The following is a 26,882-nucleotide window of genomic DNA, read 5'->3' as shown; positions in this document are numbered from 1 at the left end:
TTTGAGCTGACCCGGCTGCTGCCCAGCCTAGCAGAAGATTGCTGACATGGATTACTTGGTTTGTACAGTCAAGGCGACCAATCTGTTAAGAAAACCCCCTCCATGTAGGACTACTTCACTCTCGACATTATCTAGTCGATACAATGGCTCGCCCAATCACACCCACCAAGAAGCGTTACACATGAATGCTTGTGACTCAACCATGTCTCAGCCACTCACGACATCCTTGATTCAGCTGCCAACAGTGGGTATGGCATTCAGTCATTTCATTGTCAAAAGACAGGTACAAAGATAGTGGAGCTATTTATCGAGACCAAAATGCAACCAACTCGTCGTAATCGCGCTCAACTAGTTTATCCATCGACCGAGGGTCCCCCGGCTTTGCAATCCTTCGTGCTTTATACGCCTTTTCCATCACTTCCCTTGCCTCGTCATGATTACCCAGTAATTCAAGCAACTGGCTTTTTCTGTAGGCCGTTCGGGCGTATTCGTTGATCAAGTACGAACGTGATTGGAATATTTCCAAAGCAGTGTCGATATATCCCCTGTAAATATCATTAATAACCGCTAACAGTGTCGTCGGAAAATAGTTACCGGGCTTCCTCATATAGTTCCAGTCTCATATAGTGCCCAGCGAGTCTATGGCATACATCCCCAACTCTGTGGTGCTTCATACCAAGGACAGCTTTGTATTGCTGGAGACAACGTACGTGAAACTCGAGACTCTCGCTGAACTGGCCTTTCGACTCTAGTACGTTGCCCAAGCCATACAGAATTTTCCCTGTTCTGAGGGAGTCAGCATTATGCATTTCGATATATCGGGGACTCTTACTTGAAGGAATGAGTGTCATCCACTCCCCATTTGGCGGCATGGATATCAAGAATCTCCACAAGAGCCGTCTCAGCTTTATCCAAGTCCCCTTTTAACCAATACATGAATCCCAAGTTTGGCTCGGGCCACCCGAGCATGATATCTTCGTAGTCTTCCAACCCTTGGAAGATCTGGATTGATCGAATGAAAGCATCAATTGCTTTCTCAATGTCGCCCTTATTCCCATGAGCCACACCGATCTCATTGTAGGCATACCCTAGTTCGTAGTCTTCGATGGCGCTTCCTGACTCGGATCTTCTCTCAAGTAACATTTTCAGCCATCTGTCTTTGTGTTGCATACTCAAACGGTGCTCATTCGTCTCGACAAGAGCGATTCCTAATACTGAGTGGATTTCTCGAATGCACTCGGCCGCTTCTGCGCTGTCCTTGTTCTTTATACTTTTTGCAATTTCGAGAGCTAGCTCGCAAAACGGTTTCGTCTGCTCTTGCAGACCACGTTCAAACATGTACCTAATCTGAATTAGATCATCGTCAAATAATGTGTATACAAATCTGTCTTACCATCCCGTATCGTTGAATAGTCGTGCAATAGACAGATCCAAAGCTAAATTGATGTCGCCCGGGAGCATCGCTTGGAGGCCATCCTTGAAACGAAGGACACTGCTAAAAAGCATTTCGCACTTGCCAAACCTTACAGTCGAGTGGTGCTCTTTAATGGACTGAAAAGGCCAGGCGGAAACCAACAATTTACTCGCTGATTGGAAGGCTTGGGCTAACCTTTCAGGACCCATCATGGTTTTGGTTGCGTCTTGGACAAGACGATGCAGTGACAACTTGTTGTTGTTCATTTGGTTCACGAGAGAGGAAGACAAAAGCTCACTTCTAGCGCTGTAATAACTTTCCATGTCTGTTGGATATCCGGGGAGCTCAACCTGGTGATCGTTGTCGATTAAAACGTCCTCGGGGATGTCGTCAGGATCCAGTAAGCAGATGATCTCTAGCAAGGCCTTGGTCGGGGGAGGAAGCCGGTCCAAAGCCCAAAGTGTCACTAGTGACTGAATCTTGCCAGAGTCAGTTGTAGTTAGTTGCCTCTCATAGAACCTTTCGATTCCGTATTTTTGAAGGTATTTCAAGAAATCCACATAAGAAAGTCGAAGTGACCGAATCAATCCAGAGATCTGGTTGACGACTAGCGGTAGCCCATCAAGCTCCTGCGCTATTTTGGCCAGGGCCTCTTGTTGTATTCCATCAGCCGTCACGTTTGTAAGTTTCTGCAGCAGATTTTCTGTCTCGGCATTCGTTAATGGAGGGAGGTGTAACCCATGGTGAATGTGTATGTTCTGCTTAGCATTGGGGTCGCGACTAGTAACCAGCACAGAACCAGAGCCAAGATTCGGCCAGAAGTCTGCAAGAACATCGAGATTGTCGACGTTGTCGAAGATCAGGAGCCACTTTACATAGTTTCCTGAGTCGTCTGGCTGGGTGGAGTCCCTAAGCGGTTTCGCCAGCCAGCCCATGACAATGTCGCGACTTGCCGTGATGTCAAGGGAGATGTCATCTTCAAGCCCTAGTCGAACCGCTATGTTGGCAAAGTCCGATGCAAGAACTTTACTGTCGTCTGCTTTGAGCCAAAAAATAGCTTCGAATTGGTTCTTTCGTGTGTGAGCATACTGAATTGCTAATTCTGTCTTGCCAATGCCTCCCAGGCCACAAATGGCGAAGGATCGAAGGCCAAGAGTGAAGTCAGTATCCTGGCAGATTCCAGGGTCTGCCATATCTTGGGAAATCGGGTAGAGAAGGTGATCATCAATTCTTTTCAGTATGGTCTCACGACCTGCAAAGTAATCTTTTTGACAATGATCTCCAAGCATGTAACATGGCAGCTTTGGATCTCGGATAGCCACATCCAGATTTACTTCAGTCGCAACATGCTCATATGAACTCCCACTCAACGTTCCTGTGGCGGCACGAATTGGAGATGGATTCGAAAGGGACGCATCATGGGACGACATGTCTTGGATTCTTGTCCATCCGGCGGTACTTGGACTCCGAAGACTGTCGCTCTTTAGGGCTCCGGGAATCTCATCTGCCCGGACATTAGTATCTCGACGCATTCTGGAAGATAGGGGGGTCCTCTCAAGACACTAACAAGGCCTATCGTTTTCCGCAATCCTTCGAGGCGCGCGTTTCATAACGTCTCGTACAAGGTCCTGGCATGCCTTGTATAACTTGCTTATCATGGAAACGTTGCAGATGTTGATATGATCGGATTCGCTGTCTATTGACCTTTCGCCTCTAACTTTGAGAGTACCAAGGGACTGGGGTACAGCCTGTTAAGTATTAATTAGTACGTTGACCACCAACGGTTGCTTGCAGCGCAATCACTCACCGGGCCTCGGCCCTTGCGACCCAACTTTGAGAAAAAACCTTGGTTATTTATAGTCTCCATGCTCTCATATGCCGAGAGGATCGGGACCTCAGTCATAAATGTTTCGAAGGTCTTGCAGACTTCAATGAGATGTTTGACCTCGTTCTGTCTTGACCGACTCCTCCCATTACCCCCGTTCAGGAATGTTAATAATAAGTCAAGACAATTTTGAGCTTCGACGATATCCTGAGTGAAATGCGGCGAACCAAGAAATATAAAGCCAGAGACAAGATCAAGGATATGGCGATATTGGTGGTACTGTTCTCTGCAAAGGCAAAGTGTCTGGGAACAATCAGAATGCTGTTTCAGGTTTCGTAGAAAATATCAGATATGCTGACCTTCTTGAGGAGTAACCCTCCCGTACCGTGACAGATGAAAATGATAGGAACTTTCTTCTTTTCATCGGATCGTTAGTCTGTAACAACGGCAACCTCCAGAGATACTCACTCGGCTCCTGTTGCAGAGGTTGGACAAAGCTTCGAGAAGTGTAACACCCTCGTTGATCAGCTGCGTCGGGATAGAGCTGGTTTGTTTACTGCTGTAACTATATGCCCAAACGGTAGCATGAGCATTACGACTTTGCGCAAGATGTTTTAACCACCATCCATCAAAAGCATCTAGCCATTCCGTTGGTTTGCTCAATCGAATCGCCGGTATGACCACGATGCTAATAAACGGTTATTCAGCCATCTTGAAATGTTTTGACCATGGGACATACTCCAGATTTGTCTCTTGACCTGCCGACTGTGGTTGTTTAATTAGCAGATCCAGTTCGGAAGTCATTGCTATATGACTTGTTTATTCCTGGCTGATAGAAGGTTTTGAAGCTGCCTCGCTAGCCTCTTACAACAGGCATGGTGGGCTGACGGAGGAGTGTTGGGCATAATTCATTGCAAGGCAAACTGTACGAAATTCAATTTGATCTACTGTTTAGATACATGCAACAGAGCCTCATTTAACCTAAGGCTCAAATATGATGCGGGGTTTAGACGTTCTGTGCTTATCAATACTCTTGTCAGCCCGTTGCATACTTCTCACCCAATATCAGCGTACCATATTCCTGCAGATATACATACTCGGTGTGATATATTGGCTAAAGGAGTAGCGACGCCGTTTCTCGAGTGATATTGTGTAACTTGGATAGCCAATGTTAATAATGAGGCCTACTGCGCTGCAAGATGGCGGCTTGCGGATGGTAAGACTCCGAGTTTTTCGACGCGGGGTTTGCCTCTGCGTTTGTGTGGTGTGTGTGTGTGTGTGTGTGTGTGTCCAAGCGAGAACAATATGCGGAATGCAATTACAAAACCCATTGGGCGACTGACCATCCTCCCTCAAGCTGTAGATCGCTGGTATAGGCAGTAATAGCAACTTACAGACCATGCAGCAATCATGCACGTCGTTGTCCTGCGAAACGAGGCTTTCATATGTCTTACAAGGCATTGTTCTGGGTCCAAGATAACAACAGTTGAGCAAGACCATATCCAAGCTTGTGTTTTGAAACCACCTTTATTGCGACATGATTCGAAATCAGGCTGCACTGTCTACCCACCATTTCGCATTTTATCTTATATATCACAAGTGCCGTCAGTAAATCTCAGCTACTACAACTCCACAATATCTCGATAAACTCGCATCAAGAAAGACATCAATCATCCTTGAATATTTCACTGCTTGAACAACAAGATTGTAAGTTGGCCACCGCATTCGGAAGTTTGTTTAACGCAAAGCAATCAGTTGGAAGACTCAATTGAACATATCGCAATGGACTCTGAGCGAACCATCAAGATACAACCTTGGAAAGCTGGCTGGCTGGCTCGTAATGCTGCCGGTACCCAGAAGATCAAGACCAACGGTACCAGCCATGGCGCTGGAAAAGGAGAACCGGTCATTATTGGAGGATTTACCAGTGGCGTGGCCATCAAGATGACACCTGAGAAGACACAGTAAATACCGTCAAGAATATGTTGCAAGTAGAGAGGGCAGTGTCACTGTATCTTACTGCATACTATCTCTTTATAATACAGGATCAATATATCAGTCCACATGATGCTCATAAAGCCTAAATCATTCATTGAAGAGAGATACCTAGGGCCATTGCCGACTCTCTTACTTCTACTCCCGTTTTCCATAAGCTACCCCTACTTCAGGCGGAAACTCATCAATCGGCGCCCACATGACAATCGCCCTCGATTCAACACTTTCTCTGGTTCTTTCTTCGTGACTGTTTTCTTTGAGCTGGAACGCCCCGTGTGGACATGCTAGTTATCCATTGTCAGATCCTCTTACGAGCTAAGCAGTATCGACCTATACCGTACTTACGGCCTTGGGCACCGATTTTAGAATCAGCGCATTTGAAAAGAATCGTCTCCGATTCCAGCATTGCTGAGAAATAGTACCATTTTTGATTCTCATGCTTATGCACTAAAACGTGCTCATAAGCCCATTCAGGGTACACGGCATCCGAATCTTGACCGTCGCGGTGTGGCTCAAAGGTGGAGGCATCGCAAATTGCCAACGGCCAGTCGAATAGAGGGCCCTTCAGAGGACGCCAGGCGCTGAAGGAAACAGTATTAACTACCTGCCTGTGATGAATCGAATGGATTTGGTACGGACTTGATGATGAGCCAACGGTGTTGGAGAATCCCGTCAGCACCATTGCCGTAGAGGCGTTTGAGCATGTTGATACCTTCAGCCGGAGAAAAGTCTCAATGAAGTTTAGTTAACAACTAAGCACAAGATGACGATAAGGACTTACCGATGTGGACTAGATTAGCTGGCTGCTGATATTGGTACTCTTTGCCAGTTGAGATTGGAAACTTTGGGTGCCGCCGTCGAACCTAATCGAATGTTAGCCACAGGCTAGATATCCCATATGGAACACGTCACGTTATAGTCAATGACTTTAACAACTGAAGCTCCGAACAGGTTCTTTATGTGACCTTCTAACTCCTTTGCGTAGACTGTCTCGATCAACTTCTCATCTCGAAAGTCATCATATTTCATCGTGGTCGATACAGAGGTCAACATGAACCCATTCACTTCCAAACTGGGGTTGATACCTCTAGCATCATGAATCTGGACTTCTTTCTTCTCGGTCTGCAGGTTGTGCCGTGGAATATCATCAGGTGGATCATACCGTAAGCTGTACGGTTTGACGGTATCATACATATCGTGTCTTTGTAGGAAAGTTAGCTCGCCATTAACAGTACGAGCCATGATGACAAGAGCGTACAGGTCTGGACGGTTTGGCTGTTAACAAGTAGGAGTATGATTACTGAGGCTACGGAATAAATAATAGGAGAACTCATAAAATCTGACGCATGGAACCCCCCTCGCGCACATGACCACTCCTCCATCACATGTGTGCCCGGGTCTGGAAAACATCTCCCACTACTGGGGGGTAACAGTCAAGGTCAGCAAAGAATACAAGGCACCTGCAATCGAGACTTTCTCTCAAATCTCCATTCTTTGCATGTGGATTAAAAAACCCTGAGTGAGCACAAGCTGGCGTAAATGGGTTAGTTCAACTACAGATCAAATTTATAACTATCACGTACCTGGCGCTTGTGATTTTTCACTATCGGCACTCTTAAAAATCAAGGCCTCCCATGTTTCTTGATCTGGCAAGTAGTACCACTGGAGGTTGGAGCTGTACAGTACCTGTAGATTTTCCGTGAAGAAATCATCAAAGACAATATCACTAGGTATGGTATCCGTTTCAAAGTCGAGGGATCGCGCGTCGCAAAGACCAAGAGGCCAGTCATTGAGTGGACCCTTGATGGGTTTCCAGAGACTGGAAATGACGAGATTGTTAATTAATCTAAACAAGTCGACGATTATGTAGATTAACTCACTTGATGGCCTGCCATCCACCTTTCAAAATCTCTTCCGCACGATCACCATACAAAACGTTGATCATGCGTTCCACTTCCTCAACAGTAAAATCTGACAATCATTACTTCTCATCATCTAGCCGGAATGGTGCTCTTAACGTACCGATATGAGCAAGAGCTGTCGGTTGGTCATACTCGTATTCTTTCCCCGTCGATATCGGGAAACTCTCATGTCTCTTTCTAACCTTGGAACTTGTCAGTAAGTAGTGATAATGTGCTGATGTCTACCTACCGCGTAGTCGAGTACATGGACGTGCTTAGCCCCTAGTTCTGCCTTCAAAGCGTCTTTTACCTCTTCGATATATACTTCTTGTACCTTTTGATTGTCCCAGAAATCATCGTACGACAGCTTGGTCTTGAGCTCGATTCGTTGAAAGCCACATTCATTGAGGCGAAATGAGTCGACCCCATAACATCGCATACTCTTCGCGTTCATGGGATACTTGACCTTTTTGTAGTTGCTCTGTGGGATTCCTTCAGGCAGATAGCGCATGCTGTAAGGCTTTTCTACATCGTGCAAGGACGTTCTGTCCAGATAGTACATCGAGGACTCAATAACAGAGTCATCTATAAGAGTTAACAATAAGAAGGGTAGATGAAGGATTTGCAGCTTCTGCGGATTTCTACCTTGCTCTTCATCATGGGTAGTCGAGGCTATGGCGGAGGGGGACATGTTGTCAAGGTCTACGAGGCTCAGGTGAGAAACGACGGACGTTTCTGGGTTTCGGCAGAACACTCTTATCTCACATCGTGGCGTCAACCAGTCGGTCAGTGAGATTTCCAGTAGTGTATGATATAGAGGCTGTTGGTCGCAGCTCCAATAACACAATAAACGGTTTGGATAGCAATGTCAGACGGATGAAATGCCAAGAAAACACAGCGTACTTACCCATCCAATTGTAACTGTGTGTAACGCATCATCCGTGAAAAATTCTGTATCCTGCGGTAGTGTAACAAACAACTTCTATGCAAATATGAGGCCATGGTGAGATCATGCATTCAATGTGCAAGTGAGGGATTTTTATCGACTACCCATTATTGATTACTCGGTCGATAAACAAGCTGCAGGCAGAATCAGGCTGTAGAACCGGTCTGTGATATAGGAGATGAAGGCTTGATACATTCTGAGGCAACTGCGCCGTTGGGGTAGCCCTCCACTTGCAAAGGCTGCATTGATCTCGATGCGGCTCTCGCCCCCTTCTCGGCTCTCTTCACAGGGTCTAATCCACCCCCAGGTTTGACAAAAGTCAATCCTCTTTACTCTGATCCTTGAGGGCAATCGCTTGTTCACGCCACAGTGTCTTTCCCGTCTCTACGCTAGTCGGCAAGCCTGCTTTCTCAAGTACGCTGTACACGGTTTCCATTAGGGACAGGTCAACCCCTACACAGTTCATTAGTATGTACCTCATCGTGTTGAACTAGGCTCTTCCTCTGTGGTACTGACCTGGAATACCCATAACTGCGACTGAGAATGGAAGCCTTTCTTCGCACTTTGTTACTCGAGAATGATATGAAATTTCACCGACTTGCGATCAAGTTAGCCATAGTCGAATGTCGGTTTGGATTGGTCTTACTTGGAACAGTAAGGACTGGTGAATGTAGAACAGGCGCAAGTGACAAAGCATTGATTCCATCTTGAGGAGGACGTTTGAACCTGTCCTCCAGGTTAGCATTCCCCACGCCTCAAGTCCATATCAGCGTATCTTACTTGGGTGGCTCGTCACGGTATCTCGGTGCCATGTTCTCGAGTGGTAAAATAATCAGGGCGTTGCTATGCTTTTCCACCAAGATAGTTTCAGTAAACCATTTTCTGTACGTCTCGATTTTTGCAAATCCCTCATCTCGTTGTGCTTTCGTGATCGTTTTGCCAACGGCCCTGGGATATATATCAGTCTCATGGGATTACTACAGGACTTCTCAATACAAAACAAATATTTATGAATCCAAGAACGTACCATAATCTTTCGTTAGGAATCGTTGTATATGGTGCACAGTTGAAATACTCCCAGTGCTTCACACGAAAATCGTCGCAACTGTGATAAACATCATACGCGAGGGCGACGGTGGCCTAAGTTTTTGTCATTAACAAAAGCGGAATCAAAGGGCCACAATGATATTACCGGATGAATGAAGTCGTGCAGCAATCGGCCATTGGCTACGGAGGGGGGATTTTTTGCCCATATTTCTTCGAAAGACAGAGATTCAAGGACTATACCCAGGTCTTGTTCAACGAGTTTGGAGAACTTCCTCCCCATGTCAACCTGTTCCTTGTCGATGATCTTCCAGAAGTCCTCTGGCCAGATGATGGAAGAGAATGGCTATGTGGGTGTCAGCCATGGAACTGGACAAATAAAACATATGGACCTGCCTTGGTGTTTTTACCACATTTATCGAGGTTGAACCACTCAGCTGCGAAATCTCTGCACTTCTTCAAGTCTCTTCCAAGAATGCCTGGAATGTCCCAAGATCTATCGCGCGATCAGCTTAAGCCCGCTCAGTTTGACGTTGATGTATTCACTTGACGTAGGGTTCGACTCCGTTACACGAAACCATTCCGAGACTGGGCCGTAGACCAAAGCAACCGCACCATAGTGCGGGCCTTGTCACGCTTCCCCAAGCTAGATATACCATGTCAGCATATCGTAAGAGGTCTTGTGGGTGGGTATAGGGATTCATCTACTAACTGTCAGTACCAATAGCGATGTCAAGCCAGTCATATGATGCAATGGCAGCTGCACTCCCAGAACTGCTACCGCCGGTGGACTGATATCTATCTGCACGGGGATTCCAGGGTGCCTGGTAGTCCGTATACTCGGTCGGCTCTTCCCAGTTTCCAAACGAGTTCATTTTGGCCTTTCCAGAAATCACCACACCGCCGTTTATCAGTTTCTGGATGCATTCTGCTGATTCGTCACATGCTGGGTATGTGTTGTAGAAGGATCGATTACCAAGGGAAGTTTTGATGCCTTTAAGATGAATATTGTCTTTGATGATGATGCGGAAGCCGGCGATGGCGGAGTTAGTGGTCGCCTCAGTTGATATGCGAGATGGAAGAGCAAAGCAAGAGAACTGGTCATCGGAGCTTCTCAGTGGAAAAGATTCGAAAGAATCGGACAAACTTGGTAAAAGATTAGCCAATAATGTTTTACTTGAAAGTGATCACTCGCCTGGATCGCGGTTTCAAAGTAACCATGCAAGTTCCGTTGAAGTCATCCACCAGCTTCCAAGCCTGCCTCAATTGCTGGTTAATACAGGCATATGGACCCGGCCGAAGGCCTGTCGATGTGCTGAAAGCCGTTGCCTGATTGCCGATCTCGCGGAGATACTGCGCGGCATCGTCTGTGATATCGAGGGCATCTTTACCAGCGCTGTGGAATATAATGTTGGCAAGAAAGTCGTTGTGGAATACATCATCCTGTCGGTACGATGCCACTCTTTCTTTCAGCCACTCTGCTGCGATGTGACTTCTATCGTCCGGCGGGAGAACAAAGACAGTGGCTAGAGTAAAAGAGGGCGCGCCCGGGAGAATAAAATCCTGAATCAAATATAAACATCCAGCTGCGGTGATGAGGGGTACATTTGATCTTACTGTTTGTGGTCGAAGCGCGACATATCGAGTTCCAGCGACTAGAAAGACGTAGTCTTCCAAACTGGTCGACATGCGAGATCTTGTCATTTTGGCCGCCGATACGAATCGCAAAAGGTGTCATGCTTCTGCACTGACAGAGAGCACGAGAAATGTTTGCAAAAGTCAAGGAGAGCCAGGGATAAGTAGGGTTGGGGTCAAAAGCAGGCGACTTTCTTCCCTTGGAATGGGGGTTTTAAAGAGGAGAGATGGTTGACTCTTGACTTGAGTGGGCTTGATGCAAATGCGTGCATGCATTATGCGTTATCTGTGTTGTGTACTTTCCGGTTAGTGAGAGAATCACTGTACCGTGTGTGCAAACACTGTGAAACGCTGAGGCCACTGATTGTTAGGTATACAAGCAGGTGCAGATGGTGGTCCACGGCAGGTGCAATGCCGGCTCCCACCAATATGCATATAAGCTTAATAATTGATAACAGCAATGCAGCAGTACGTGAGCAGTAGTCCTGGTAGTAATGCCACAGGACGAGTCCTTTATTTTAGCTGCCTCTTGACGTGGCAGGAGTGTTACTATCTGGACGGAAACAATTGCACCGTGGTACTATATCTACCTATCTACTGTGTTATTCGTATCTACTAAATACAAGATTGCCGATTCAAGGCTTCACAATCCTCTCAAGGACATCACAAAACTCCCGCACCTCCTCCACGGTGTTGTAATGTACAAAACTTATCCTGATAAGACCACCATCCTCCAGCTTCAGTACATCATGAGTTGGTCGAGGTGCCCAGCAGTGCCCAGCCACAATTCTGAACTTTCCTTCACGATTGACCTTGTTCATAACATCTCGGGAAGATTGGCCGATGACCTGAAATGTGATGACCGCCACTCGCTTCTCCGGATCAGACGTCTTCTCGCCAAAGACCCGGAACACAGTGGGGTGCCGGTTGAGATATGACAGAAGCACCTCTTGAAGAATCGTCTCTTGAGCAATAATCTTGTCCCAGCTGATCTCGGTTAGATACCTTGTGATGGGAACAAGAGCTTCCTCCAACTCAAAAGCATTCGAGCCAAGTCTAAGTCTCCAATCCAGTCCAGGCATCCCACTGAGAAAGAAGTGCGCAATACCCGTCACCATCCGCTGCTGGACACTTCGTCGACCGTAAAGCTGAGCCATGTGTGGACCAAACACCTTGTACCAGCTAAAACAATAAAAGTCCACGTCGAGAGCTTTCACATCAATGGGACGGTGGGGTGCCCAAGCGACACCATCAACGATGACGATGGCCCCGAGGATGGCTTCTCATTATGCTGAGCCCTGGTAGGCAAAATACCTGCAGCAGTCTCCATTTCGAAGTCGTGGATAGAGTCTGGCCGTGATGAGTCTGACATTGTGTGATGGTAGAACCAAATATGAAGACCAGGAAGAAGGTGGTTTGTAATGGCAATCTGGGTGTTTGGTGACTGATACTGATTCACATTTACAATAAAAAGATTGGCTGCACAATCCCCTTGACATATAACATAACTAGAGTCTATACGGAAATACGATTTACAGTGAACAAATTATTTCCAGTGTGATTGTGTCCTACCAACATGTTATCAGTTGCACCAATTTGCCGTGTCACAGCTTCGGGCCGCTTCTAATTGTCCACTAGGATCTGGGGATGCATAACTGGAGATGAAGATAATTGACCAGCTTGTAGTCCTCAGAGTAAGAATATCTACCATGTACCCTGCACAACAAATAAGTTACGCTATGTAAAACATGAATCCGGGGTCAATCGGAGACCGGTGCTCACTCTAACGGCCCGCTGCTAAGACAGATCAGGGATAATTAGTCGCCTAACAGCCAATATTAGGCTGTTTAATTCTCCGATATTCGTTGGTCATAGATTCACACCCGGCTCTAAACTTGTTCAAGTTGTCCCTTGTCAACGACCCTGTCATAAGCTTGTCAAACTGCACTTTTGTTTGAATATCTCCTTCCTCATCGGATATCACTCAAGAAAAACATCCAATACCAGTCAAGTAATTGTGCGATTAATAAGTGATTGTTGGTTGTACATGACCAACAGCCAAACACACGAGCTGACTCAGAGTATCAGCTTCCCTCATCGGGGCTACTGACTTGGCGCGGGTTGTTCTTTGTCTCATTAACAAAGTCGCATACGTTAATAAATCTGTAGTTTATCGTATACAATTGTATTATTACACGATATCGAGTCCCTTATTGGCAACTCGAATATCTTGCGAAAAATGGCCACACTTCCTCTCATCCAAGTATGGAGCGACCAAGGTAAACCCAAACTTCTCATTTCAATAATAGCTTGCTAACCTAGACTCTAGATCTGATTAGTGAAAGTACCTGGCAGGTCTCACATATCTCGTCCTGGGAACGATACCGATGGCAATCGGTTGACTTGACCATCACCAACCTCCTTCAGCACGAAACACCAACTACTAACGAAGATCTGCGACTCATTCTGGTCGAAGAGGGGACATCGACGCCTCTGGAGCCAGGATCCTCGGGGTCAAATGAGGCCTATGACTTCTTGCTTCAAACACTCCTGGTACCCATAACTCAGGGTCAAACCCGTCTTATCAAACTCATCGTGCCACGATCGACTGGCTACATTGCGCGATCAGACATCATTCCTCTGCGTCTCCACGACTGTCCACGTGTGGAAGTTGTCAGATCCTTCACTCAACCTCTTCAAGTTTACAACGAATCAGCCACCCCAGCAGTCGTATTTGACAAAAAAGAAATCAGCTTTTCGGGCATATTCAAGGAATCTGCAGCAGGTCTCTTAGTCTTCTCGGACCCCAACTCCGACCTTCAGGTCATCTCGTCTGAGCTAGAGCAAGAGCTAGGAAATCGACTGTCATTCCCATGGCTCATTCACGAGACACCCCGCGAGCGAACTCTCATCCTCGTTGAAGCAAACAGCTCCCATCCACAAGATGGACTTGGCCTTTACATAGCAGCCAAAGCCCTGGGTATCAAGCTGGTGGTCTTGGATGAAGCTCATCATTGGCTCGAAAGCCACGAGGGAGACAACTTTCGCGAGGCATTTATGCCAATAACGCTCACCAACCCGCCCAAGCCAGAACTTACAGACCACATTCTCACTGCTGTGAAGTCCTACGGCAAGCCTATCGATGGTATCATGACATGCGCGGATACGTACTGGCCTTTTGTCGCTGAGGCGGCTATAGCTTTAGGTCTTCCTGCAGCGTCACCAGAGGCTTTCCAGATCGCCACCAACAAATACAAGACCAGTGTTTTTGCTGGCCATCAAGCACATCACGCCTCCAGCCCCGAAGAAGCCGCTTTAATAGCTCAGAGGGACGACTTATCTTACCCCCTAATTGCCAAACCATGTGGAGGATTGAGTTCCGAGGCAGTCTATCGTGTAGACTCTCCCGATGCTTTGCAAAAGGCTATCAGTGCGATCTTCTCATCTCGACATGACCATGAGCTTGTGATTGAGCCATACTGTGACGGACCTGAAGTCGAAGTTAATCTCGTCCTGCAAGATGGACAACTCCTCTTCTTTGAAGTTTGCGACGACTTGCCCAAATCAGCCGATGTCAATGGGCCAAAGGTTGGATCGCTGTCTACTTTTCACGAACTTTGCAGTGTTTACCCATCTAAGCTGCCGAAGCCTGAGATTGAGCTACTACGCGATACTTTTGTGGATATCTTGCTGTCACTCGGACTTCGAAGTGGTGTGTTTCATCTCGAAGGGCGCGTAGAGAACTCCACAGTCGAGTACAAGGAGCAAGTCAACGGTAACATGGAGCTCACAGCAAGCAACATGCGGAATGGCCAAGTCAAGGTGCCGAAAGCATGGCTTATCGAGATCAATCCTCGTCCTTTGGGGATGACTGGCTCTCAAATAATTGAGCACACGTATGGCATCGACTACTGGGGTCTGGCTCTCCTACTCACCGTCAACGACACCACTCGCTCTCGTGCACTTGCTCTTCCCTTTAAAAACGGTCCTCAGTACACCAGTGCAATGGTCTTCATCCCCGCCGACTTTCCGTTATCTTGTCAGGGGGTATTTGACTCGGATGATATTTGCAAGGAGCTGTTCTCACGCAGAACTGATCTCGAAGCATTTGTGAGTCGGTGTGGATGTTTGGTCAAGCGTGGACAGAAAGTTCCTCATCCCAGTGAGGGACGCAACACGTTTGTTGCTTACTTCAACGTCTTTTCTCGAAGGGGTCGTCAAGAAGCGATGGATATTGCAAGACAGGTACGAGAGGAAGTCCGATACCAGTTCAAGTAGTTGTCAAATGAATCTTTTTGTGTGTCTAAAAATACATAATTACATTTAGATGGTAGTGTCTTCGCACCCATGGTTCCTTTTCTCGATCCTCTGTTCGACGTCCTGGTTCTCGACGACCCCTTCTTTGGTCAAGCTCAAGGACCTGAATCAATTCAGCAGTGGGCCGAGATCTATCTGGTCCATGTACAGGAGCGACTAGTCAATAGGTCTGGAAGCACTCTCGTATTTGGAGGGTACTCCCTTGGCGGCCTTATTGCATACGAGATGGCTTCGCTTTGGCATTCGAGACATGACCAATATCCGGCTTTGCTACTTCTTCTTGACGCAGCGATGTATGTGTCGTATGCAGGCAACGACAATGAGCTCGAGTATGGTCTCACTCTGTTCGGACAGGATCAGAAACAGATGGTTCACGATCATTACTCCAAGATTTCCCCATTGAACAAGCGAGAGCCGTCTACAATCAAGCCATACCTCGGTTCTTGCTTTTGCTTGTTGACCCCTGAATCTTATGATAAAGGGGCTGCGGCATGGTGGTCAAAGCGATGTCCAAGCCTTCAAGTAGACTCGATAGACTGTTCGCACCATGACTTGATTGGTAAATCTTCGATAGGCGAGGTTGGACGGAGAGTGAATGAACGATGTACAGAGGCATTGAAGAGTTGGAGTGGGTAAAGTAAGGAGAAGAAACCTTTGTACTTTGTCCATATAAACAGAATTGACTTTTACTCGGTTCGAACCAATCTGATCAGAGTCTAGCTAATTATAGAAATAGATAGTGCGAAATGTACCCAACTTTTGTATAGGATGACTCTCCCTCTCCCCGCTACCGAATCAGCGAACGCTCGCTTGTGTACCTTAACAAAGAACCAGCCTGCTCGTTGACAGGTCTTTTTCTCAGAGCCCTAAATCGCCAGTAAATACTTTCAAAGAAACATGATTCGTCGAAGCGTATAACTATTAGAACTGAATCCGGCGGTAACCAGAGGATCGGCTCATCGTTCAAATAGATCCATCTGTCGCCAAGTTGATAGCCAACTCTGCAGATTTGCAGCGGCCCTGAGGATAAATTCCAGTCTTCCGATATAAAGTTAAAACGATATTCTCCTCTGATTGTCAAGACTCAATATCGACACCGATTACACAGGTGGTGCTTCAGAACCATAGATGCCACGAAGCTCGAACGCTTGTTTCGGACCATCCAACACTTGGTGATGCCCGCCCGCCAGGTCCAGCAATCTGGTGGTCTTATGATCAGAGCAGAAGTAGGCAATATTGGATCCAGTTCCCGAAATTAGATCCATACCAAAATTGAAGCCATCAGCGGGGATCGTCTGGATGAGCGATGCGTACGTCAAGTCCCGGACCTTAAACCATTTGTCCCTGGTAGAGAATGTGAATAGACGCTGGCCACCAGCAAAGATAGACAGCGAAAGCCAAGGTTGGAGCCCATCCATAATGATCTACTTGGAATGCCGATTATGTACCGTGCCGTTTAAAAAAGGACGGAGCCGGTGTCCGGGCCTCACTCCGTTTTCTGCCCCTCTCTCGGCTCAGATCGTCCCGAGATTTCCGGTCGCTTAAACAACTACACTCCCCCTAGTCCACACTGTCTAACCGGTTTAATAGTTCTCTCATTTTTCGCGCCTACTGCATTCAAGCATGCGATACGCACTACAGTAAGAGTGGTGTGCTGAAAGGCTAAAAGGGTATAAGATCTGTTAGTTGAGGCTGAGACATGCATACAACGAGCCGTTCCGACGCTTTAGACACTTGAATGTCTTACCGCTGGAAAGCGAGGAGACGTTACCCGTCCACTTTAAAATTGTATCCTATCGGAGGCATCAAACTTGCTGAGTGCATTGCATTTACATCATATATGATACTCGAAAAGGAGTCAATTTCCAAATGCACAAAGACATGCAGCATTCAAGGAAAGAGACAACTTGATTTAAGCCAACGAAATTACTTAAATTTTTATATCGAGGTACATAATCAATTCTGGCTACTCGATAGTTGACGATAAGTGTTCCATTTATGCAGCCACTTCCTGTACCGAGCATGAAACCCTTTCAGATCGTCCAACGTGGCACTTCGCAATTCGTTCAACACATTGAGGAAGTACAGATTCCAAGATGCAGTTACGGCACCAGAGTCAACTACACTAGATAATCCGCATTAGCCAAGGCTCTAACGACCGGCAAGTTCAACATATCTCGCTGCTGGAGCTTCTTGAGCTGCACATCTGCTGAGGCAGCGTATCATCACCAAGAAGCCACTGTCGATCTTTTTCACCGCAATTAATCTCACTTGATACCGGGAGGGGAACTGAGATACTGATGCGGGATTCTCAGACATGGACACACCTGCCGCGTCGAAGAATTAACCACAATCGGTCAAACACATGGCAGATGTATAGAAGACGACAGAGGTTGCCGACTGGAAGGTTATTGCATTCACATGCTATGGGATCAAATGACTATAAATCCTCCATATCCTTCACGCTAGCTGACAGAACAACTACCAACTTGACTCTCTACCCCCCAAAGCATACACATACACACAGAAACTTACCAAGATGCCTTCCGGTCTTCCCACTTGCCCTGATACTCAATTAGGCTTCCAGCCGCCCCCAGCCTCCAAAACCCCCTATGACTTGAAAGCCCCAAAGGGTCTCATTGGCCTCATTCCCTTTCCCATCCCTGGAGCTGATGAGCCACCCGTCATCTACAACCCCATCATCATTGTTCTCACGGGCTACCTTGAGGCTGTCAATCCTGGTGCACTTGACAAAGCAGTCAAGAATGCGTATGGCAAGATCCCCGACTTCATGGACAAGCTCAACATCAGCGATGCACGATCGTTCTTGGACTTTGCGAATGACCTTCTCAAGTGGACGCCCCACGAGAACTACAAAGCCAAGGATATTTACGACATTCTTTGTGTCTTTTACTTTGTCATTGATCAGGAACCTCTGTCTGATCTTCAGACTAAAATCGACCCTGACCAGGCGGGAATGCCCCTCACTTGGCTATCATCTTGGATTGTCGTGTATGCACAGCTGATCGGGCTGTTCATGGACACACCTGCCTCAATCACTGAGAAGTCTATCCAGAGCTTCAAAGACTCACCACCGTACAACTACGATGAAGCTGAAGTTCCTTCTGGTGGATTCCGTACCTTTAACGAATTCTTCTCTCGCAAGCTTAAAGCTGGAGTTCGACCCATCGCTGATCCGCAAGATCATCATGTCATCGTGTACCCAGCCGACTGCACGTTTGACAGATCGATTCCCAAAGACAGCATCATAAATATTGAATCTGACGGCCTTGTCAAAATCAAGGGTCTGGAATGGACCATCTCGTCGCTTCTCCAGGGCAGTCAGTACGCTGACAAGTTCCATGGCGGTGTCTGGATGCATGCCTTCCTCAACACTTTCAACTATCATCGTCAACATGCACCTGTCTCAGGTAAAGTTGTCGAGGTTGAAAACATTCAAGGCGCAGCATACATGGAGGTGAATGCGAAATGTGAACCTGTTCGCACTGTCTGTGGTCCAGATGCCCCAGACACTCCAGGATATCAGTTCCTTCAGACACGCGGTCTCTGCGTCATTGAAAACCCTGTTCTGGGTCTCGTGGCGGTCCTGCCTATTGGCATGGCACAAGTTTCGTCCGTCAAGATGACTGCCCGGGTGGGAGATGAACTGAATAAGGGTGATGAAATATCATACTTCCAGTTTCGAGGGTCTGATGTGATTTGTGTTTTCCAACCACAGGCTGGCTTGAAGGTGGAGGATTTCGTCCCATCGCCCGATGGCACGTACTCCAAGTACGGTACGGTTCTGGCAAGAGCTCCAAAGAAGTAAGGGAAATGTCAGCCACAACCTTGTATAAACATACAATACATTATGTTGTGCTCTCACTAGTGTCGTTGATGTACTCGGACATTTAAGCTGCATGTTAGTTCGTTAGTGTTGCCGCTATTGGACTTGGCAAATATTACGTCATGAATCACTTAATTCTGCCAGTCTTGACCGCCCCTTGATTTGGATGGCATTTCTGGATCCAGGGGGAAACCTGAGTGTCAACAATTTACAATGGCGGCTGCTTCAAAGCGCCTATCATGAACCCTACACGTAGACTTGAGCTTGAAGATGGCAGCTATATTACCTACTCAGGCGCACAAAATCTAGGTGATGATATCGTTACTAAGCTAGGATATATTGAATAACATAAGCAACTCTATGACAACCTTGATCGATAAAAAGACACGATTCGCGCTCTCGCTAGGCACTATCTACACCTAGGCAATGATGCAGAATATATAGTCCTTCCCTAGAAGCAATAGATTAAAGGCAGCTTTAATGTCTATATTCCTATAAGGATAGTATTAGGTAAGACTTATTATAATCTAATGCTACGCTGCTGTTTACTATACAAGCTTATTAAGGCCCAGTATCCAGGTACTATTAATAAGAAGTTAAGGTGTGAAGTCGGAACTTATGCCTAGATATAGCAATATTGCACAGATATCCGCATTCTCTATCTCTATGGTTTTGGCTTCACTGATCGCCGCCATGTACGTTTGCCCACCTTGAATTACGCGTCCCGGTCTGACTGTTAATGCAGTATTCCTATGAGAGCTATGGCCCTTTATACCTACGCCTTTTCCGCAAGTTTCAGCGTCTTTTTAACCATCTTTTACATAGCGAAATGCCGTCTTGCTATACCCTTTATCCGTCGCGTCACTATCTACCTACAGCATATATACTGCTTGAATATATTGGCCCCGACGTGGGAGAAATGCTTTCAAATACTTAGCCTTGCCAATTAAATGATGACCGCAGAGAACGGCTATTTCGAGGTATGGCACGCGCGATGCTCTCCCTTGCTCGAGTTCCTCAGCTATGGATAGGGTCTTTTCAATTTTATGACGATTGCTATATCAGGCTGATGAACTGGCCATTAATATGCTTAATGATGATCTTTAAGAACGACGGTGCACCGAGAGCGGTTGAGAGGATAGAAACATACTTATGCATAGAGGCCTTCGCTTTTAATATGATTTTATACTATGATAACCATTTTATTAGTCAGTGAAATGTTGGCGATAAAGAAGAATATCGTGAGAGCATGGCTATAAAAACTCTATTACAAGGACTGTCTAGTCAATACCTTAAGAAAGAGTTTCGAAATAGGCCATTTGCCTTACAGTTTACTGATCTGTATATAAGTAATATTTTTGTTGATAAGGACTGGAATATTACTTGTCTACTGGACTTAGAATGGGTCTTAGCACTGCCTATAGATATATTAGCTGTGCCTTATTGGGTTATTAATCGCAAGATTGATGAGGTAGCAGCAGGAGAGCATTTCGAGGAATTTAACCAGGTTCAGCAACAGTTTATGCATATGTTTAAGGAAGAGGAAGTAAAGGCAGATTTCCACACTCCTCTGTCAAGAGTTATACAAGACGCGTAGGACTTAAAAGCATTTTGGTTTTGGCATTGTTTATTATCAGTGGATACTATGTCTTGGCTTATATGGGATTAAATTTGTCCCTAGTTTGGCATATCCTGGGGTCCCAGTATGAGTAAAATGCTATTAAAGTTCTGGTGTTAAGACTCCCAGGAGATGGTCGACAAGAAGATGAATGAGCTCCAAGTTTATGAGGAGGAACTGAGGGATGCATTCAAGATAAGTGGAATCAATAAAATTATCGACAAGTAGATTGCGGGGATGGTCAAAGATTTGACTGGAAGGGTTGTCCAAGGTTGGTTGTCTTTTGTTTCCTTTCGTAGTATCTGTTGAAGTGAGAGCTGTTATATGGGCTTTGGTGTCTCGTAGCGGTATATAACTTCGCGTCGACGCTGCTGCCTAGAGTGTTGGACGAATGTTCAGACTCCTATATGTTGGCAATACGGTACCCACCTGTGGATAAAAGACATAAATATAGCGTCAACGCTCACGTCTAAGTGCACCATCTCCGCAACATCATTTCAGCAAACATGTCTTCCCCAAAGCCTTTTATCCTTCCCAAGCTGCCGAAAGAATTACGCGATGAAATCTATGCGCATCTGAAAAGCGACGATGTGAAGAATCTACGCGCAACATGCTCGGCAATGGCAAAGCTTATCCCTTTGAGCTTTGACCGCGTTTTCATCTCAGCCAACTCTCTCAATCTCAAAGTATTCCGAGCAATTGCAGATGATGAGATTATCCGCCACCAAGTCACTGAGATTGTATGGGATGACGCACGCTTGACCACAAAACCAGACCTAGAGGAAGATCGAGATGAGTATGAAGAAGACGACGTCGACCCAGATGATATCGTAACCGATAATGGGTGTCCCCATTGGTTTAGAAAGTGGCGCTCTGATTATATAGATCCAGGCTCTCGTCATCTTCCTGATTATCTTATGTCTATTGAAGAGTCCTGGGCCTATTATAAACTACTACTCGAAGATCAGCGCCAGGTTCTTGCATCGGATGCGGATATTGAGGCTTTCAAGTATGGCTTGCAGCAATTGCCCTCGCTCAAGCGCATAACTATTACACCTTCGACGCATGGGAGAATACGAAACCCGCTCTATAGGACACCTATGATCAGAGCGTTTCCTCGCGGTTTTGATTACCCTATGCCGACAGCATGGCCTGGGTTTACTGAAGAGCTGTCGGAGCGACTCGATGTGCTCCCGTGGGTGGCAAAGAATGACAGACCCTATCAGGAGGTGTATGGTCCTGATTGTACTGCTGAGGCCTACAGGGCTAAATGGCGTGGCTATCGGGTAGTGGCTCGAACCCTGGCGGAGCATGACGATCACCATATCACCGAACTTCATATCGGGGGCAATGAGGTTGGAAGCGGACTGAACTGTCGCATCTTTGATAAACGCTGCGTTGAGTATGACGATCTGGTAACCTTGCTAAAGCGTCCTGGCTTCCGTTACCTTAACCTTGACCTTTTCACGGGCCTCCTCGAATGCAAGGACTGGAAGTCATACAAGAGCGGACTTTTGCACGATGCTTTGGCTCAAGCTAAAGATCTCGAGCATATGTGCTTGCGCAGTACTATGGAGATTAACGGTGGATCAAGTGAACAGCTTGATTGGGAAAAGATCGAGAGATATGTCTTCCCACTTCGGACTGTCTTTCCAATTGATCAGTGGCCACGGCTCCGCCATTTCGGAATCTCTCAAATGTTTGTACAGATCGATGACTTTATGGAGCTTCTTTCCGCTTTACCACGAACTTTACGATCCGTCGAGTTGAGTAACTTGGCATGGGGAAGTTTGACTCATCGAACCAGAGAGTTGCTGCATAGTATGCGTGATGTCCTTGACTGGCGGTCAAGGCCTGTCGAAGAAAGACCCATGATACACATGATCGCTCCTGGGTCAGCACAGGGCGAAGGAGATAAGGACGGATGGTATGTCGAGATTGACGACCTTGTCTATTCGTTCATCTACGGGGAAGGGGAAAACCCTTTTACTGCACATCCAGACGTAATATATCCTTGGGAAGGAGGCGTTAGGCGGGATATATTCAACCCTGGTTTTAAAGTACCACATACTAATGAGAATTACTTTTTAGTAACAGGTATATAAAGTAGGCAATCAATATAATAAAAAAAGATATAACATAGTTAATACCTATTTTTAATATTCACCCAACAATTGGTCCGGCAACCTGGTCCGCATGCGCGGTGTTCCGATATCGGCAACTGCCCCACCAGTAAGTGCTCATTGTTAATACCTTTTATTTTATTGATCTCTTCTTCATTCCGTCTACGATACTAATTATCGACAGGGAGCTGCGCTCTACGCTGCGCATATCAATCATGTCTTACAGAGCTGTAGGCGGTACCTCCTCCTCTTGATTCAATATTAAAGGTTTTATATCTAGCAGACACTGATCTCTCACAGCTCGTCGCTGGCATCCCATTGGCTCGATCGCTCATTCATGTGAGCCTTCGCCAAAGCTTCAAGCGCACCCAATACAACCAGTCCACGTTTCGCTATTCCTCAACAACTGCGTCCGCCTTTCGTTCAAACATCCAAGGGCCAGCGCGGCCTAACATTGTTCCTGAGAAGAAAGTTACAACGCCGCAAACGCTGACCGAGAAGATCCTTCAACGTTATTCCGTCGATCTTCCAAAGGGAAAGGTTGTCCGAAGTGGTGACTACGTCCAGATTCAACCTCACAGATGCCTAACGCACGATAATACCTGGCCTGTGGCCATGAGATTCATGTCCACGGGTGCCACCAAGATCAAGGATCCTACTCAGCTCGTCTTTGCGCTCGATCATGATATACAGAACAAGAGTCCCAGCAATCTGAAGAAATATCACCAGATACAAGAGTTTGCCAAGAAGCATGATGTCAAGTTTTATGGCGCAGGTCATGGGATTGGCCACCAAATCATGGCAAGCTCCTCTGCGTCAGATTCGTACCAAGTACCTTTAGTTTGCTAACTGATGCATAGGTTGAAGAACTTTTTGTTTGGCCAGGAAGCTTGTGCGTTGGATCTGACAGCCACAGTAACATGTACGGAGCTCTGGGAAGCTTGGGAGTGGCCTTGGTCAGGACCGACGCGGCTGGCATATTTGCTACTGGGAAGAGTTGGTTCCAGTGTCCCCCAGTCGTCCAAGTGAATCTTCTAGGCACACTACCCCCAGGCGTTCGCGGGAAAGATGTCATTATTGCGCTTTGTGGGCTCTTCCCACAGGATGTGCTCAACCACAGCGTTGAATTTATTGGATCCGAAGAAACCATAGCTAGTATCCCTATGGACGACAGACTGACAATCAGTAACATGTCGACTGAATGGTCTGCAACATCCGCAATGGTATGGCACCTGTTTGTGTTACACCCTCTGTCTCTACAAGCCTGGCTAATCAGCATTCCTATAGTTTCCGATAGATGCGACTCTAGAACGCTGGCTCCGATACAAGGCTACAGAGGCAGCAATGCTAGTTGATCAAACAACTCAACAACGAATTACCCACGAAATGGTTGATGAACTCTTTGCCAACCCTCCCCGAGCTGATCCTGGAGCCCACTATGCAAAGAAACTCTACCTCAACCTCTCTACTCTCTCGCCTTATATCTCTGGACCTAACTCGGTTAAAATCTCAACACCACTGCATGACCTCGCTGCAAAAAACATCAAGGTAGATAAGGGGTATATTGTAAGCTGTACTAACTCACGAAGCTCAGATCTGAAGGCCGCAGCTGAGGTGTTCCAAGCTGCCGCCGAGTCAAACGGTGGTAGGATTCCTAAAATTGCAGACGGTGTTAAGCTATATATTGCAGCAGCTTCGGCCAGAGAGCAGGCTATAGCTGAGGATGAGGGCAGCTGGCAGACCTTGATTGAGGCTGGAGCTACCGTGCTTCCACCTTCATGTGGCCCATGTATCGGACTGGCAAGTAGCCACTGCTCCCCATGTGGGATTCCGTGCGGAATCTATGCTAAACTTTGATTTAGGGCACGGGTCTACTCGAGGATGGCGAGACTGGAGTCTCGGCATCAAATCGCAACTTCAAGGGCCGACTCGGGTCAAGACGTGGGTTCTCCTCCTATTTCAATTGTCTATGTAGCACTTCAGAGGACTGACAGTGAGAAGTTGCTCATGCGTACCTTAGTAGCCCAGAGGTTGTAGCTGCGAGTGTCCTCAACGGCGTTCTCTCAGGTCCTGGCGTTTACGAAGTGCCGGAGAATTACACTGGCGTAGAGTACGGTTACGGTACCGGAAAACCTGCAACTATCGAAAACGGACTCGGCACTGCCCTCGAGCAGCTCGAGTCTCTCATCGACAGGGTTCAGACTACTATCCCTACAGGCGATGATGCTCCTCAAGTAGCCACGAACATCCTCCCAGGCTTCCCAAGCAGGATAAGCGGTGAAATTGTCTTTGCTGATGCTGATAATCTGGATACTGATAACATATATGCTGGTAAATTCACTTATCAGGACGATATGACGAGAGAAGACATGGCAAAAGTCTGCTTGGAGAATTATGACCCTGAGTTCAGATCAATCGCAAAGCCTAACGATATCTTCGTCTCGGGGTTCAATTTTGGGTGTGGCTCATCTCGAGAGCAAGCCGCAACAGCTCTTCTGGCTAGGGATATCCCACTTGTTGTGGCGGGCAGCTTCTCCAACATTTTTGTCCGGAACGGCATTAATAATGCACTGCCTTGTCTAGAATTGCCACGTTTGGTGGAGCGTCTTCGTACTGTCTTTTCAGAAAACAAGACGCCTACCCGGCGTACAGGCTGGACCCTGACTTGGGATATTGCCAAGAGCACTGTTGAGATACAGGAGGGAGACAATGGGGAACGCTGGGAGGAGAAAGTAGGAGAGTTTCCTGAAAATCTACAGGAGATTATAGCAAAGGGGGGGTTGGTAGGATGGGTTAAGCATGAGCTTGCAAAGGCTGCTTGATAGACCGCAGTACGGTATGAGACATAGGTAGGGCATGTGTCACACCTTTGTGGCTGTTTAATCTCTGGCAGGATGTAGAGAGGCACTCGAAGTGGGCAAAAAGGTATGAGAAGCTTTTCACTAGCGATGAACTCGATCAGCAGCTACAGAGCACTCACGTCGAAGATACATGAATGTTTTAAATGCAGAAGAAGAGCTTGGATGGATGGCCTCAAATCGACCATGCCTCGGCACTCCAATCACATCCTCGGGTCTTGTACGACGAAAACTCGATCTTGACCGTGGAGCTGCCCACGCCCCCTTCCACGACCCTGAACCATCCGTTGCTATCATCGTTCCAGTGCGAGAAGACTGGAGGTGATAGTGAGATGTGTTAGATGATGGATCTGAGCTTAAATGATGAGTTGATGGAGAAGAAGATGTGAACACTGCAGGTCGTTGGCTGCCTTTTTGTACTGACCGGACGTCATGCAGCCATGTACTTCAGCTCTCCTTTGAACCCAGCTACTGCAACTTTGGGAAATATTGATTCCTCTGTAGGTCCCGCACTATCATTCCAGAGAATCCAGACCAGCGGTTCCCTTGGCACGACCCCGCCATCGATAGCGCGGCAAGCCTCCGAATGTCCTAATGATGGTGGTTCCCCGATCAAGGAGAGGCCCTACTCTAATGTTAACTGGCACGGCCAACCTCAGATCAATATAACCAAACTTGGGTATGATGCGTCCAGACCTATAATACAAAATGTGATGCAAAGGCATAGGTAAGCGGAATACATGCGAGAATCAGGGAGTGAGCTGGGTTAGACGCCGGCGTCTATCGTGCTGCGGGCTTTCCTGTCTGGCTGGAAAACGCTGACTGATGATTGACGATAATATCTAAATGTCTGGCTTGTATCAAATGAAGCCGTAAGCTGGGAAATTCAACGATAATACAACAGTATCAACAATAGTAAGGACAGTAACGCAATATAACCAAGTGATCTATTGGCACTTGCCAACTTGGCTAAAAACGACCAAAATATTCTATGACCTCAGTTCATGGATACATCATGTTCAAGTGTAGAAGAACTTTCTCTCTGATGCCAAGTGCTCATCATAGGTCAACTATTCGATACTACAACCGACGTCGGATATGGACAGAGAGAAAGAAGTGGAGGGGATTCAGATGCAATTTATACATGCGGAAAGTCACAGTGTATTTCGATATATTGATACTATATCTCATACTGTATGAAGACGCCTCGTTGAGCTCGGTTTAATGCTGCACAAGGTTTAAAATCAGCATTGTGTGATTGAAAGTGTAGTTTGTTGAGTACGCCTTTGCAAAAATCTAGCCTCCCAAGATAAATTCTCAGCTGCACAAGGTTTAAAATCAGCATTGTGTGATTGAAAG

General features: G+C 46.7%; 9 protein-coding genes across 9 annotated transcripts; 4 read left to right on the top strand and 5 right to left on the bottom strand.

Annotated features, from left to right (window-relative positions):
- Positions 1 to 304: 304 nt before the first annotated feature.
- Positions 305 to 4,043, bottom strand: FPOAC1_012811 (uncharacterized protein; the record flags this gene model as incomplete). Its single annotated transcript, XM_044857158.1, has 9 exons — positions 305 to 545; positions 595 to 786; positions 833 to 1,342; positions 1,394 to 2,918; positions 2,982 to 3,162; positions 3,222 to 3,542; positions 3,599 to 3,655; positions 3,708 to 3,927; positions 3,979 to 4,043. The coding sequence occupies 9 exons, from the start codon at positions 4,041 to 4,043 to the stop codon at positions 305 to 307; spliced, it is 3,312 nt and encodes a 1,103-aa protein (XP_044704471.1).
- Positions 4,044 to 5,021: 978 nt separating this feature from the next.
- Positions 5,022 to 5,234, top strand: FPOAC1_012810 (uncharacterized protein; the record flags this gene model as incomplete). Its single annotated transcript, XM_044857157.1, has 2 exons — positions 5,022 to 5,171; positions 5,232 to 5,234. The coding sequence occupies 2 exons, from the start codon at positions 5,022 to 5,024 to the stop codon at positions 5,232 to 5,234; spliced, it is 153 nt and encodes a 50-aa protein (XP_044704470.1).
- A 138-nt stretch (positions 5,235 to 5,372) lies between these two features.
- On the bottom strand, positions 5,373 to 7,826 carry FPOAC1_012809 (uncharacterized protein; the record flags this gene model as incomplete). Its single annotated transcript, XM_044857156.1, has 10 exons — positions 5,373 to 5,518; positions 5,580 to 5,815; positions 5,874 to 5,964; positions 6,016 to 6,097; positions 6,147 to 6,496; positions 6,818 to 7,053; positions 7,115 to 7,205; positions 7,257 to 7,338; positions 7,386 to 7,720; positions 7,781 to 7,826. 10 exons carry the CDS (start codon positions 7,824 to 7,826, stop codon positions 5,373 to 5,375), a joined length of 1,695 nt encoding a protein of 564 aa, XP_044704469.1.
- Positions 7,827 to 8,400: 574 nt separating this feature from the next.
- Positions 8,401 to 10,829, bottom strand: FPOAC1_012808 (uncharacterized protein; the record flags this gene model as incomplete). The annotated part of the gene is made up of 11 exons (XM_044857155.1): positions 8,401 to 8,534; positions 8,598 to 8,678; positions 8,728 to 8,807; positions 8,862 to 9,029; positions 9,109 to 9,221; positions 9,274 to 9,471; positions 9,510 to 9,621; positions 9,672 to 9,771; positions 9,838 to 10,271; positions 10,303 to 10,688; positions 10,743 to 10,829. 11 exons carry the CDS (start codon positions 10,827 to 10,829, stop codon positions 8,401 to 8,403), a joined length of 1,893 nt encoding a protein of 630 aa, XP_044704468.1.
- A 566-nt stretch (positions 10,830 to 11,395) lies between these two features.
- On the bottom strand, positions 11,396 to 11,917 carry FPOAC1_012807 (uncharacterized protein; the record flags this gene model as incomplete). Its single annotated transcript, XM_044857154.1, has 1 exon — positions 11,396 to 11,917. One exon carries the CDS (start codon positions 11,915 to 11,917, stop codon positions 11,396 to 11,398), a length of 522 nt encoding a protein of 173 aa, XP_044704467.1.
- Positions 11,918 to 12,999: 1,082 nt separating this feature from the next.
- On the top strand, positions 13,000 to 15,038 carry FPOAC1_012806 (uncharacterized protein; the record flags this gene model as incomplete). The annotated part of the gene is made up of 2 exons (XM_044857153.1): positions 13,000 to 13,039; positions 13,090 to 15,038. The coding sequence occupies 2 exons, from the start codon at positions 13,000 to 13,002 to the stop codon at positions 15,036 to 15,038; spliced, it is 1,989 nt and encodes a 662-aa protein (XP_044704466.1).
- A 1,139-nt stretch (positions 15,039 to 16,177) lies between these two features.
- FPOAC1_012805 (uncharacterized protein) lies at positions 16,178 to 16,495 on the bottom strand (the record flags this gene model as incomplete). The annotated part of the gene is made up of 1 exon (XM_044857152.1): positions 16,178 to 16,495. One exon carries the CDS (start codon positions 16,493 to 16,495, stop codon positions 16,178 to 16,180), a length of 318 nt encoding a protein of 105 aa, XP_044704465.1.
- A 1,121-nt stretch (positions 16,496 to 17,616) lies between these two features.
- Positions 17,617 to 18,906, top strand: FPOAC1_012804 (uncharacterized protein; the record flags this gene model as incomplete). Its single annotated transcript, XM_044857151.1, has 1 exon — positions 17,617 to 18,906. The coding sequence occupies one exon, from the start codon at positions 17,617 to 17,619 to the stop codon at positions 18,904 to 18,906; it is 1,290 nt and encodes a 429-aa protein (XP_044704464.1).
- A 2,142-nt stretch (positions 18,907 to 21,048) lies between these two features.
- FPOAC1_012803 (uncharacterized protein) lies at positions 21,049 to 25,487 on the top strand (the record flags this gene model as incomplete). The annotated part of the gene is made up of 7 exons (XM_044857150.1): positions 21,049 to 22,469; positions 22,850 to 22,895; positions 22,966 to 23,496; positions 23,526 to 23,888; positions 23,953 to 24,429; positions 24,528 to 24,606; positions 24,667 to 25,487. The coding sequence occupies 7 exons, from the start codon at positions 21,049 to 21,051 to the stop codon at positions 25,485 to 25,487; spliced, it is 3,738 nt and encodes a 1,245-aa protein (XP_044704463.1).
- Positions 25,488 to 26,882: the final 1,395 nt, after the last annotated feature.

The sequence above is a fragment of the Fusarium poae genome, chromosome 4 (genome assembly GCF_019609905.1).
Source record: "Fusarium poae strain DAOMC 252244 chromosome 4, whole genome shotgun sequence".
NCBI classification, from domain to species: domain Eukaryota; kingdom Fungi; phylum Ascomycota; class Sordariomycetes; order Hypocreales; family Nectriaceae; genus Fusarium; species Fusarium poae.
Note: the sequence above shows the minus strand (reverse complement) of the source record. Positions and strands in the feature narration are given on the sequence as shown.